A 15,187-nucleotide genomic window follows, 5' to 3' on the forward strand; every position below is an offset into this window, starting at 1 on the left:
GGAGAAGCACTACTTCATGTGATGAAGAATATAGACATTTCTCTTTAACATATGTTAATAGTACCACCTATATCCTTTCTCGGTTTCCTCATGTCCAAATCCACCACCTGGACACTGCATTGCCAAGGATAAGTACCTACTAAACCTTATACCCATGGCACCTCAGCTACACTATAATTTTGGGGAACATAGCCTCCATTTATTGTGCCACACTAACTGGACTTACTTGGGGACTGGTCTGCATTGCAAGAAGTCTGTTGCCCTTCCTCAGCCTTCATGCAGATGTATGTGAAGGTATTTGTCAAACCCCTTCATAATGAGTTTTCTATTTGCTTCTTTCAGTTGCTACTAGGGTATAAACTAGTAAATGGTTGTGATCTATTCCTCCTTATAAATTTATGGTGCAATAAGCACCTAGTAAGACGACAACATACAGAGTTTGAAAGTGGTAACTATTTCTTGATGGCATGCTGAATAGTTGCAGTAAATTCTTAACTGCCCCTCTGAGACCAGTGCTTCTAATACAACAGAATTAATGTAATACAGTAGGATCACTGTTATGCTGACTTTAAATGACTAGGTTATTCATAAGCGTCTGAGCAGCTGATTAATGCAGAGGTAAGTTGTCACTGTGCTCCAAAGTATAGCTACATGCAAACTGTATACGTCTCCTGCAATCCTGAGTAGTGTTGGCCAATCAACCATTAAAACACTTGCGGCAGTGGAGGTTTTGTGGTTTGACCAAAGATTATGGGCATCAGAAATAGGACAAGTTCTGGCTTGCAGAGAATGGGGAGCTCACACTTGGTAGGGAATAATAGGGATAATGCTTGTACCCATAGTTCAGTTACCACAAATAATGTCACCTGCAGCATCTGTTTACCATCAGGGCAAGCTCATGAGAACCATTCCAAGAACTACAGAAAAGATCCATGATATCAGGATTTTGAGAAAGTCTTGTCTTTTCTGACTTGTGAAGCTATGTCCTTATGTCAGAGACCTTGGCAAAAGAAAGTCTGACTGTGTGCCCACAGCTGCAGGTGGGAAGCGGAATGAGATGCAGTTTCAAAAGTCCTTGCAATACCAAGCGAGTGGGTAACAAAACAGCAGATTATATTTAATCCAAATATTGCACACACAAAATGGATTACTCTAATTTAGTTAAGACAATTTAGGAAAGAGTCCGCTGAGTCATTGTAGATAATTCTCTGAAAATTGGCACAGAATTTTAGAGGCAGTAAAAAAAGTGAATAGTTTCAGAAACTATTTATACACAGAAACTGAAAATGAAAGACAGACTATGGCCATGATGTTGTATAAAGTCATATGTAGTACACTTGCATCTTGGACACTGTCCGCATTAGTAGTCATCTCAACTCCAAAGAATTTTAGCAAAAACTAGGAAAAGTATAAAGGGTGGGCAGAGGTACAGAAGAAAGATTTAAATAGTTTAAGACTTCAGTTTAGAAAAGAAACTACTGTAGCGGGAGAAAACACAGTTCTCTATATTTTGATGGTTGTGAAGTGTATAAATAGGTAATGATTACTTATTTCTCATACTACAAAAGTAGGGGTCATCCAATTATCAGATAGAGCTGAGAACAGGCACCACCATACTTTTTGAAACAATACACTGTTGATTATGAAACACATCTCACCGGGATATTGTATAAACCAAAGCATAGGGGTTCAAAACAGAATCAGACAAATCCATGCCTATTAAATGTGGTGATCTGCTTGTAAAGTCTAGCTCAGGAAGTCCCTAGTCCCTGCAAGTTATTGCCATGAACTGAGAGGGGACGCCAAGGAATGCTATGTTTCTTATGATCTTTCCCAAAGAAACCGCTACCTGTTGCTCTTAAAAACAGGGTATTGTAGTCAGACCAAGTATGACAGTTCTCATAATTTACACTTGTACATTAGCCGAACTGTATGTAAGATATTACTGCCCACAGAATAATTTGGATACTGATCCCCATGGTTAATATTGTCCACATGACTGTGGCACACTGAGCCCTACACCTATGCAAGGCTAACTACAAGTGGTTTTGCATGCTGTGGTTCTGTGGCTGTAGACCTGATATTACGGGCACAGCTAGGCTGAGACCAGGCAGTTAATCATGAAAAGACACTTTCTGTGCTCACATTCTGGCAACAGAGTGATGGAGGATAATAAGATCCTTTAAAGTTGCCACATAATAGTGTGGGAGCTTAAAGGGTCATCTTAAAGGTACTGTGTTTCAGAAGTACCTCTGCTGTTCTCTTTCCCCTAGCAGTGCCTTCCTTTGGAGGCATGTTGCAGCACAGACTGCATGGGCTGTATAGAGGTGGTGGGATTTACTGAAAACAAATAACATTCTGTCTGTAATGGAGATTTAGAGGTTTTGGGTAATGACACATGGGAAATCCATGGTGTGGACATTCCGTAAAGAGTTATAAGGACTCTACAAGCAGTAATGGTAGGGCAGAGTAACAAGTAGTGGTATGTAGCTTTATTTAGACATACTGTTCTCTCCTGATAGGATTAAACCATTTTAGGAATTTAAAAATTTTTGGTTTTGTTTTACATAAGCACTCTTAAGCATGTTTTGAGCAATGTTTTTCTTCAGGAAATCTCTTCTTGCTTCTCACAGTTATGAATCAATAAAACAGCTCACAAACTTAAGCAAGACGACACCTGATTATTTGCCAGGTAAGATACTTAATGCTGTATAGTGATGTTTTTAACAGCCCACACCATGTACTCTACCTAGAATTTCCCATTTACTCATATTTCTCCCTAGAGCTTGTTTATAGCCCAAATTTATTTAATTTTTGAGTAACGTTTCCTGAAATAAATAAACTGTGCCCTTCAACTGTCCCTTGCAGTTAATTGTGTTAACTGGGACGGCTATTCTTTGGACATTTTATAAAACACTCAAACTGTCATCTGAACTAGGCCACTAACTAATTGCTATGCACAGGCAACAACGCCACATTATTTCTGAACCCTGTCATCGTTGCCCTGTAACTGAAAATCCACAGTAATGGTGAATTATCTTGTGCATAACCACTTTAAATCAGAAAATTTGCTGCTTAAACAAAGTCTCTGTTGTTTCCTTTCTTTGGCATGACAGAAAATAATATTAGACATTTTTACAAACTAAGTTTCAGAAGAAATAATCTTAACATTTTCAGAGGACATAACTCTATTTGGAAAATATTGTCAAAACTAAAAATGACCAGATTAGTTCATCTTCAAAATACCATCTTAGAAATACGGCATCCTTTTGGATTTTTGATAAGGTGAGTTATTGTTATCTGTGTAGGAATACAGCTTTGTTTGTCTTTGTTAGACGCTTATTAGCTCCATATTAAACATTTAGAGTATGCATAACCACTGCACAAAAGCTACAGTATCCAGACATCTGAGGGCCTTTACAGAGCTGTATAGCACGGCTCTTTGGATGATGAGGTGAACAGATCTACCAGTGAATAAATTCATGGAACATTGACTGCTACAACCTGAGTAACCACAAGGTTGAGAATGCCCTCAAAAGTGGTTGGAGAGAAATGCTCTTCTTTATCCGCTAGTGAACTGAAAAGAATCATCTCTGGGGACTACTCACGAGCTCTTACTCAAGTGTTCTCTTTCAGGTGCTAAGCTAGGTAAAATGGTGAACAACGCTGTTTTTCCCTTCTGTTTTGTGCTCACAGTGAAGCTGTCCAGGCCTTTTACAGTTATTTACAAACCATGCATCACAGCCATCGGTGCCCGCGGTTCCTTGTACCTAGTCTGCAGACTCCTGTTAAAGCAGAGTGGTAGCAATTCATTATCTCAAAAACTTTTGCTTCGTTCTTCTTCCCTGCTGATTTAGCTGATTTTAACTTTTAATCGGTCTTGTCTAAATGATTTGTGTGTAAAAAAACCTGAGCATGGCTGGAATCTCGTGCGCTAAACCTCCTGTGCTTTGGCAAGTGAGCTGCATGTAATGGACCCCACACAGCTCCCTTTGGGTAAGCAAGAGTTTCTGATGAACTAGGAATTGTGCTTGAGCTTCTGCCAACGTTTTTGTCAGAAGGTTTGTTTTTAACATTGCTAATGATTTGGAAAACAAAATGGAGTTTGTGGGACAATCTCCAAAATATTTATGCTAATTAGCATGTGGAAAAGAAAAAAGCCATTTACAGGCTCCCCAGATCGTCTGCCCTTGTATGAGAGAGAAAGTAGTTAAAAGAGGAAAATTTCTGAGCATGTTTTGTCAGTTACTAAACCATTAAAATTACTGTGCCAGACATAACCATGGTGCAAATGGAAGCAAACAATGGAAATGCACTCACTAATAGTATTCCAAAATTGCCCTAAAGGTGCTGAAGTTGTTTGGAATAATGTCTGTAACTGGCAGAGCTGAAAGCGTTCAGCCCATTTTTATAAACAATGGAAGGAGTCTTGCAGAGTTACCACTCTTATTGCTGGAACATACATCTGATACAGTAATTTAAGTAAAAATGCGGTTTGGGGCCTTTTTTTAAATCCTATTTTTCCTAGCAAGACAGTGAACTCCCAGTATTAAGATACAAATCATACCATAAAGTCATAGTAATTTCATTTTGGCGTTGAATAATCCTCAGCTCCGAATTCATTGTTAGTGCAACTAAAATAAAGCCAAGAAAAATTTGTTCTGGGACACTTAACCAAACAGTCTAAAAATTTTAATTCTAGTAATCTGAAACATTCTTCCACATATCTAAAATATCTGAGATGGAAATATGTGTGCACATCTAAATTGCTAAAACCATGTGTAGTGTTAAATGAAGGCATTTGCATTAGCAATGAAAAGATAGCCCTATCAAGATCTCCTGTCTTTCAGATAAGCAGGCTTGGGAATCTAGAAATATTTTACATTCCTCATCACCAGCCAATTCAGGAAATTAATTTAAAAAGGATATTTCAAGGAAGATTGGCTTCAAACATTTTGTATCGTTTGAAGAGAAGGTATTTTCCATGCTTTTATGTAGGTCATTTAAGTTGCTCCAGAGTGCCTCTATATTCAAAATAGAATCCTTTTAGATCAGCTTTGCAAATCCATTACTGCTCACATTAGATCTGTTCTTGTGTAATTAAGTGACAACTAAAGCAGTAAATAGTTAGGCCTCTACAGTTTGAATTATATATTTTTTTCAACAGAATGGGAAAATTCTTAGGAATCTCTGCACTGTTTGGACAAATACTGAAAAAAGTTTGGATGCTTACTTTGAGCACTATTTCATCTCACTGAATCGTAAATTGGGACAAAATATCTCTGAGAACATGCTTCCCTGCAGCATATCTATTTTATTTGCCTTCTGCTAAATTTACTGTAATAAGGACGTGGTCTACAAGTCAAAACAGTAACACTGGGATGTGGGAGAATTTGATTCTCATTCTACTCCAGGCATACTGTGCAGCACAAATGAACGGCTACATAGGCATCCCACTACTTCTGTGTGTCTTTCTCCCTACTTTACAGTGGTCTTGAGAGCTGGTGGAAGTTGCTAATGGTACCACGTACATGTGGATATTCGCTCACAATGTTTCAACACATCCAATGACATGTGTTGGCCAGGTACAGCTTTTTCCCTGCAATGTCTGGACAACGCAATGTCAATGAATAAAAATTGCAACAGGCATTATTACTGTTTTATTATCTGTATATATATTTTATATATATGTTATACCGAAATAATTTTAGTATTTCTATGAATCTGGCAGCAGATTCCAAAATATCTTAAGATATTTACCACCAGTTGTTGAAGTTAAACAGTTTATTTAGATTTAAGGCACGTAGGACAAAATCCTCGCAAGAAAGGGGTAAAGTGTGAGGGGTATGAAGACGTTTCTGGGTAAAAATCCCAAACAGATGTATAAGTAGAAAAAGAGACAGAAATAGAGAGGCAAGATTACAGAAAGTTGGTGAATTCATGAGAAAGAATAGCCTTTTGTGGCTGAGATGAAATTCCTGTAGAAATGCCTGCATGTTCAGAGAATTTGTCTTTCTCAGCAGTGTCCTACCCACAGAATCACATAACAGTCCAGGTTGGAAAGGGTGTCTGAAGGTCATCCAACCCAATCTCCTGTTCAAAACAAGGTGTACTTCAAAGCCAGACTGGGTTGCTCAGGGCCTTGTCTTGTCAAGTTTTGAAAATCTGCAGGCATGAAACTCCTCGACCTCTCTAGGCAGCCTGTGCTGCTGCTCCCCACCCTTCTGCTGGAAAATGTTGTCCTTAAGCCCAACTGGACGTTCTCCAGGTGCACCTTGGTACTGCTGCCTCTTGGCATCGCACTCCTCATGTCTGTGAAGAGCCTGGCTCTGCCTTCTCAGTAACTGCCCGCTATGCCGGGGCATGGCAGGGGTTGGTGGGCCTGGGGGCTCCCCATGTGGGCTGGCACGGTGGGGTCTTACCAGCCAGGACCCGTCCCACCACCCCCAGAGACGGAGGAGGGCAGGCTGGGGGCAGCTGGGGGCAGCTCCCCATCCAGATCCACTGCGGCTGGTCTGAGGTGCAGCTGGGAAGATGAAGCAGGCTCAGGTCGCCTGCTGAACGCCACTGGGGTCAGATAGACCCGTGATCGCCCAGTGAGTCCATAGTGACGAGGCCAGCCTGTGGGTGGGCATGGTCCAGCGGGACCCATGGCCAGGCACAGGCAGGGCTGTGGGGAGCTAGGGACCAGCCCTGGTGCAGCATCGCCAGGGCAGGGACTGACGATGGCCCCGGGGGGCTGAAATGGGGTCCTGGGCTGTGGGTAGGGCTGGGGGAGCCCTGGGGCAGGGCAGGGACAGGCAGGGCTGGTGGTGCCCTTGGAGTGCTGGCACTTGGGGCATTTCAAAACTACCATTCTCTTAACTTCAGGAATGCATTATCTAGCTTAAAGTAAAATTTAAAAACCCACCAGGTTTGTGTTACAAACAACAGTTTTGTATTATCAAAATTTATCAAAATTAAAATTAAACAATAGCCTTGTACTGCTTGTGCTGTTTAACTTTTGCTTCTCCTTCAGCTTAACTAAAAACATGCTTCCCAGTGATCAAAAAACTAATTTTCAAATTATCAAGCACAAGTCTGAATTGCTAACACTACTGCAAAATGTTTACATGACAGAGACTTCAAAAATGCTTCAGTTCTATTTTTGAATCATTAAACAATTCGCCTTTTTTAAAACTAACCTTGTGTCTCTGCCAAATTTGACTTGCCAACTCATTCAGCCTGCATCTCCACAGGAAAGGACGCGGGGTTATACTGGATTGCAAACCCAGCATGAGTTAATGGTGTTGCACTATTGCAAAAAAAGTAAACATTGTGCTGAGAAGTATAAAGGTAATTGCCATTGGTAAAACATATGAAGTAAAGCTTGCAGTTGATTCAGGGCTGGCAAGGTCTCTGCTGTGACCCACGGTGAGCACACAACAGTTACTGTCAGCTGGTAACAGACTGACTACAGGTCTCGATGGAGGAAGTCAGACATAAAATACAAGCACCACCATCCTTACGGTTTCATAGGGATGTAGGAGTTCCCTCTCTCTTCCAAACCAGTAGTCCTGAAGGTAACCTCTCCCCAGTGCCACAGCAGGACTGCAGGATATGGAGATCCCAGACCCCACAGTGTTTCACACAACGGTTCAACAGGGTCCAGATCATCTCACCAGTCCCAGCCTGACACGGGGACATTTCCATTCTTAAATATTTAAACTGAGTCAGTCATCTTAATTAACTACTTCAGCAACAGGGAAACTTTTTCATTCCTATACTTATCTCTCTTCACTGTTGTCTTGCCAAACCAGGTTGTGAAGTCTGATTTACTGGAGCTTTTTAACACTAGGTTGAGATATTACGGTACACCAGGTGACCAATGTTCCTTCTAGTCTTTTTTTCTAGCACTATTTCAAGCAGAGCTTTTCATATATCTATAGTACATCTGGGGAGATCTGAAAGACACAAGAAGTTACCAGTAAGTTTCAAATTGATTGATTAAACTAGAGAGTATGGGGGGGTGGGAAGTAACCGTAAGCACAGGTACTTAGGAAAAATCTTGAGTAGGAATCTTAAAACTGTGCCACACAGAAAGAGAGCTAGGTGCCTGCCAGAAGGGAAAAGCCACTGTATTTTCCGTCAGAAACACCTTAACACTGTTTGGTGCTCACTAGTAATTTGTTGGAATGTGAGCTAACGTTTGGAAAAATACCTGTATCACATAACACAGCCATAACAAAATAGTTCTGTAACTTAAAGAGGCTTTATTTATATTCTTGTAACTATAGCTTTATTGTGCGATGCAGTCCTCTTTTGGAATAACCACCTTTGACTGCAGATAGAAGTGCTGAACATCCTTCCTTTGACCCATTATGAATTAGTTTTGCAGTTCAAATATTGCGAGGTCCTGGATATGGCTGCTTAAGAGTCACTCTAAAATTCAGCTTGCTCAGAGATCCTCTGCAAGGGTGACACAACTGCATGGCAAAATTCACAGGAGGTTATTAACACTAGCAAGGAAAGCAATCCCTAGCAGCAGACTCGGACAAATAAATCCCTACTAATCCTATCTAATGCTAAAACATTCCAGGCCTCAAGGCTTCTACAGGTGACAAGAGACACCACTTTTTCTTGTTTCTTTGTTTTGGGTTTTGGGGTTTGTTTGGGTTTTTTTTGAGCTGAAAAGGTCTGTTGCCATTCTTACAACACAGGGATACATTTATCCTAACACACAGTTATGATTTTGTTTCCATTAGTTTTTGAAAGTAACAAACAGAAATAAATTCTCATTTTAGGAAGACAAGGACAAGTCAGTTTCTACTTAAAGCGCGGTAGTAAACTGTTTCTGAAGTCTGACTACATGAAAAATAAATATATATCCAAATGGAGTTCACCTGAATTAACTGTTTCATTACTTACCTTTTATGACTGGGGCGAGGTCAGTCAGGACAAGTCCTTAGCAAGTGTCAGACCTCAGAACAGGTACTCACAGTGGTTGCAGTGATTTTTGGCATAAATCACAGAGGGTTTTTTTTATAGACAGCATTGCAACACTGAGATAAAAATTACATCATTACACATTGCTCTCTCTTGGACAAAAATAACACATTTAGGTTAACATTCTATCAGAATAGTCTCAGCGTACCCACAAAGAAAGGAAAAAGGATGTTTCTACACTGCTTTTTATTTTTAATATGACTAAGACAGACCTGAAATGCCATCCCGATAGCCCTTATACCTATTGGAGGTAAAATTCAGGACTTGTGTAGGTAGATATTCAGCTATCTGGACAAATCCAAGGAAGGTGGAATAACTAGCCACAAAGACTCCAGGTTCAAAGTTTCTTCAAAACTTTTTATTAATACTGCTTTCCATAATTCTTTCTGAGATGACGGAGTGAGGGAGAGGTTTATTTCCTGAATTTTCTGCTGATTTGCTGATCAAGTTTCCAGAAATACAGACTTGGAACCATTCCAGCTTTCCTTTGTTAATTAGCCACAAATGAACTTTTTGGAGCTACTTAGCAGGAGATTCAGGAAATGCCAGATTCTGAGGGAGTCTTTTTTTTTTTTTTTTTTAATAAGGTATGAGGTAGTAGAATGGATGCAAGGCCTACAGATTAAATGTGATGAGATAAGTTTAAAAGAGCTACAAAATTTTCATCTGTTGCTGCTTGGCAACAGATGGCAAAACCTTCTATCCTTGAGTATTTTTGTAGCCACCCATATAAAGCTGCGTGATTTCTCTAGCAGGGTTACAGTATCCGTACAGCAATTCTGTCTGCTTACATACATGGATTTGGAGGAATAAAGCCACAGTCGCAACGCACAGAGCAGATCGTATGCAAACAATTTCAGAACACGTTGCAAACAAATGTTCGGGATAATGGTACAAACCAGCCGAACACCTGCTCCGCCTTAACACTCTCCGTCCCGACCAGCACACCGCTTCCCCCCCCCACCCCCCAAAGCTAATTACATCAAACGTGTGCTGCTCCTGACCGTACGAAGCTACGCAGCCCAACTCCTTCGGGAAAGGCTGGATTTCATAGTCGTTTAATGATAGACGGAAAGTGAAACTTCCCTGTCACTAAAGCGCGCAGGCCCCGCTTCTGCGTGTGGCCGAGCCCCGGGGACTCCGGGGGGCGCGGGGGGCCGCCCCAGCACCCGTTCCCTGGCCTCGCGGGTCCATCAGCTGCATCCCACGGGGATGCGTGTCAGCGCTGCGCTCCCTGCGCTGGGTTAGCGCCAGGTCCTGTCTACAACCCCGTGCGACGGGGGAGCCGCTGGTGCCGTTCCCCCTGCGCAGGTGGGCAGCCACCAGCCCGCTCCTAACGGGGACGGAGCGAGCCGGAGGGGCGCTCTCGGAAGCGGCGAAAGGCAGAGGAGCTCTAACCCCCCCCCCCCCCCCCCCGGGGCGAGGCTGGAGCGGCGGGGTCGAGCCGGAGCCGGCCGCCGGGGACCCCGGGAAGGCTGGCGATCCGCACCCCCGCTGCCCCCCCCTTCGCACCTGAGCGCCTGCCGGGGTTGCGGGAGCGGCCGGTGACTCAGCTGCGGCGGCCCGGTGTCACCCCACCCCCCCGCTCCCGGCGGGAGCGCCTCGCCGCGGCTCTGCCCCCTCCCTCCTTCCCTCCCTCCCTCCCTCCCTCCCTCCGGATCATCCCACCCGCCGGGCGGTCACCTCAGCAGGAGGAGCCGCCGCTTCGCCTCCGCTCCCGCAGCGACCTGACGGCAGTGAGCCTCGCCTCGCCGCGCCTCGTCATGCAAGCAGGGAAGGCAGCCGAGAGCCGGGACGCCGGCCGGCCCCTGCAGGTCACCATGAAGAGGGGCTACGAGGTGCTCCGCGACCCCCACCTCAACAAGGTAGGGGCGGGCGGGGCAGGTGCGCCGCGGCAGCCCGGGTGGCTGGGCACTCAGGGCTCGCCTCCGCGGCCGGCTCTGCCGCCGGGGCCGGGGCCGGGGCCGGGGCCGAGGCGGCGGGGGCGCCGGGCGGCCTCTCGCCGCCACCTGTCGCGGCGCGGCGGCGGGGGAGCGCCCGGCCGGGGCCGGCGGCGGGCCGCGGGCCCGCGGTACTTCCTGCGGGGCGGCCGGGCGGCGCTTCCTCTTCCTTCGGGGCGGCGGGGGGCTCTGGCGCCGGGTGGGCCACCGGCCCCCGCCTCACCGGCCTGGGCCCCGGAGCCCGCCGCGGGCAGCGGCAGCGGCGCCCGCCCCTCCCTCTCCTCCAGAGAGCAGCAGGAGCAGGCTGGGGAGGATGCTGCTGAAAGTTATGCCGCTCTGATGCGAGTTCCCGCTGCCGCGTCGGTGTTCTCCCGGTACCCTTCCTCTTTCCCACGGGTGCCCCACCTTGTTTCCTGCGGAAAAGGCATTTTATCACCAGTATTCGACTTGCGGCTGTAAAATTCAACTCCGGTTTCCTCCCCGCTCCGCATCAGCACACGCAGTCAGCTTTTAAGAGATGCTGTAGCGCAGCAATTCCTTCTTATCGCATCTCTAATTGACTTAAGGACGGTAATTCAGCATGATAAAACTTCCTAAACATGCTAAATTAATCTGGCAAAAAAAAAGCTGAATAAGTGATTGTTCGCGCAGCTCTGATAAAGATGCAAAGTTCAAATAGTAAAATACTTGATTGGTGCGACAGGCCCTGGATTTACAGCCAAAATGAAAAATGGGTAAAGTCAAAGGGAGATGATAAACCACACTAGTATGTGAAGCCTTTGTCAAGTTCTTAGCCCCAACTTTGTTCTTGCATGTTACTTTTAATGGTTAGCTTTGGGGCTCTGACTTGTACCTTTGCATTAGAATCTGTATATGGTCATTTTACTTATTGCTGAGTTGTATAAACTGACAGAAGCCAAACCGTGTCTCTAGTTTTACTGGATAGGTTGAGTCATCAGTAAAAACTCCATATATTAACTAGATGAATAGTGCTTTTATTAGTCTTGGTGCTTGACTACAGAGTTTCCTCAGAGGCTGTCTTATGTCTCTCTGTGTGAGTATAGGCCTGAGAAGGTCTCCTGAGGTCAGGTGGAAGGAAAACTAACCAAATGTAAAACTTCCAAGAAGAAGCCAATGAGAGGCTGTTTCGCTTGGGATTGGTTTTAAGCAGCTGCAGTATTCATGGAAAAAGACCGATTCAGAATAACGAGGAAAGCCAACCAAACAAAAAATAGGACTTACCCTAAAACGCGTTGTATAAAAAGTGCTCTGAGGCAATGCAGGCACATCGCTACCTTTTGTCCTCAAACATCATACATCTTGCCTTGGAAGAGCATACTTGGAGGCAAGGTGCTAAAGAGGAAAGATCTTGCTTGATTTCCTTGGCTTAGGCTTTACTCTTCCCTTCCTCCTTAGCCGTGGTGTAGCATATATGTACTGTGCAGCAGAGAAGCAGGAAAAAGTAGTTATTAATTACCAGCCACATCTACCCAGCTAGTGCAGAGCTTGGTGTTGGAAAAGGTCAGCTGAAGTCTCTGGTCTTTATGGCTGAGGAGAGTCTGGTGAAGAATGGGTAAGCCAGTTTTCTGACTGAGACAGGTGATTTTTTGTGGGTGTGGATGTATTACACCCTACTATATATATACACCACCCCCCACCCCCTAATGTAAATATATTTTATTGCCAAATATATATATATGGGCAATAAAATCAAATATGTTGAGGACTGCCAACGTGGTTGCCAGTTTGATAGCTTGTGGCCTGCCAGTACTGAGAGCTGGTACTCCCAGTTCACTTTCTATTGCCAAGGCTGTTAAACAAGCATCAGATTGCAGAGAATTGAATTTGAAGTAGATAAAATATCCCCTTTAATGATTCTAAAGTACAGGGATTGCTTGCAGTGCTGCAGAAGTGCCAGAACTTTCTGCTATCTCCTGGGCCCTGTCTAAGAGCTGCAATACCTCGGCATCAGCACTTTCTTTGGATACAGTGCCAGTTGTAATAGTCCTGTTTGCATATACTTGGCAAAAGTAGACTGTAAGTATTGACTAGTGGTACCTAGCAGTGACTCATAGAAAAATAAGACAAATTATGTTTTCAGGGACTCCTAAGCCAAGACAGCTGGCCTGTCAAGCAGGTAAAGTCGAAGTATGCCCATGGAAGCCTGGCGTTTACGTCCTCAAATAATGCATTCCTTTTCTCAGACAAGTTGAAAGGAAAATTTTACAGGGAAGCATTTATACTTGGATATCGTTAAAAATAGATCTAGGAAGAAATAAGGAGCTAATTTTTTTTTAAATACCTTTCTCCATTTAGTGCTCCCGCTCATCCAACAATAAAGCTGAATCTCTGCACTCTCAGTGCATATATGGCTTTTTATACTTAACCTTGATGGCTGTTGAAAAGGTGAGAGAAAGGGCTGTGGGAATGCCAGTGTATACACCCAAATTTCCTCTTTTCCACTTCTACCTGGACAGCAAAATTTCCAGAACATACTAAGCACTGAAGTGTGTTGAAGCCTTAGGCAATGTCGTTCTTAAATCTGTTTTGTTTTACTTTGTCAGTAATTCACAAACGTACGAACTTCACCGAGGAAAAGCATCATAAAAATGTTCGGTGGTTTGGTTGGTTGGTTGGGTTTTTTCCATGCTGGGACATTTTGCCTACGTATGAAGCCATTGCTGCTTTTACAGGGTCACTGCGTGGTTTGTCCTATCTGAGCAGCGGTGATGCACCAAAAATCACGAGGAACAGCGGATCGTAACACACCGAGTTTAATTACTTGAGGACACATATCCAAGTCTATGGACAATAATCACGATTCCATTTATTGGCTGACATTTTAGGTCCGTAGTGTTTAAAAGTGTATTTAGAACCTTTTTGGTAATTGAGGTTTTTTCCCCCTCAGGCAACTAAACACATAGTAAGTAGCAATTACAAGGAAAACAAACACAGTTTCACTTCTTTTTCACTGAAATAGATTGCAATAGAAACCTTTGGCTGGAAGTTGTATGCTCTTTAAGCTGATGAGTTACAGAAGTGTGAAAGTAATTTGGTCTACTCCTACTATAAATCGAATTTATGCTTCAGTGCATGAGTTTGTGATTTTAAAGCACACAAATAGTTTAATGTTAAACCTTCATATTTTTTTTTACCTTTTAATATTGTTTCAACAAATCATAGTTTCCCACAAGCTGCTTACTTTCAGAATCTCAATGTGAAGAGATGCAAACATGTATTTCAAACTTTTCCAATAGCCTGTATTAGTTGCCAAGTCTAAACACTTTCCTAATTGAGAAACTTTGCCATTGGAGGAGTGCTTTGCTTCCAGGCTGCTTTTGTATTCTTGCAGAGTGATTCGGTGAGCAGGAAATAAGTGATTCTATTAAACTGAAGTGCTGGAGGGCTTTCTTCCCTCCCCAGCTGCTTACTTTTAACCCCTCTCCCCTGACTGACTGCTGTCACCATTGCTGAGTAGTGCGCTTCTAACTGTTGGCCCTTCTTTTTTCTTTCCCTTTATTCAAGTTGTGCTAAAACACTGGAGAATTTCAGAACAGACTGTCTGATGGGGCTGATGAATGTCCGAGAGCTCCCGATCTCAGTCCCACCTGTAATGGCACTGATGTTTTTACTCTTCCCACCTCCTGCATGTGATGCCCCTGGATCTCAACTAAGCAGTGACATTAGCTGTTGGCTGGAGTTGGCTGTCAGTCCATTGACTCACTATGGGATTTACTATACAAGAACCATACTGGAATAGACAAAAGGTCCATTTATCCCAATGTCTTATTTCTGACAGTGGCCAAACTGGATCCCTCAGGAGAGGTAAAAGAGCAAAGGACGCCTCTAGTGATACTTTCTCAGAATAATCAATTCCAGGCTGAGGGAATGAGCAATTTACGAGGGGGTTATTAAGATATGAATGCTTGTCTTTCCTATCAGGTTACACATGCTGTGTGTACTAATTTACTAAAGAACAATTGTAAACTTTAAAAAATTAAATTAAAATCATTATCTGAGCTAGAGAGAAGCATGGACTTCCCATTTTGCCCCTATGTTTTTGACAGTGGGAGGAGAATACCCATGAAATACAGATATATTTTGTTCTGGATACAGCTAGTTGCTTCACTAAAATTAAATTTCATTTTGAGAAAGCGTAGTCAAGTGATTGGTGGGGGTGACATAAAAAAGGTCTTATGACTTTGACATTTGTTCATGAGCCTGTAATAGGCCTCAGAAAACCCAGACCTCAGTAAAAAATC

At 43.5% G+C, this 15,187-nt stretch overlaps 1 protein-coding gene across 1 annotated transcript in view; it reads left to right on the forward strand.

The window, feature by feature from the left end:
- Window positions 1–10,718: 10,718 nt before the first annotated feature.
- Window positions 10,719–15,187, forward strand: part of ME1 (malic enzyme 1) — a 183,742-nt gene continuing 179,273 nt past the window's right edge. Inside the window, exon 1 of the mRNA XM_064447717.1 lies at window positions 10,719–10,850. Within this exon, the coding sequence (XP_064303787.1) occupies window positions 10,749–10,850 (102 nt within the window). The 5' untranslated portion in view covers window positions 10,719–10,748. The remainder of the gene's footprint in view (window positions 10,851–15,187) is intronic.

Source organism: Phalacrocorax carbo, chromosome 3, assembly GCF_963921805.1.
Source record: "Phalacrocorax carbo chromosome 3, bPhaCar2.1, whole genome shotgun sequence".
Lineage (NCBI taxonomy): Eukaryota > Metazoa > Chordata > Aves > Suliformes > Phalacrocoracidae > Phalacrocorax > Phalacrocorax carbo.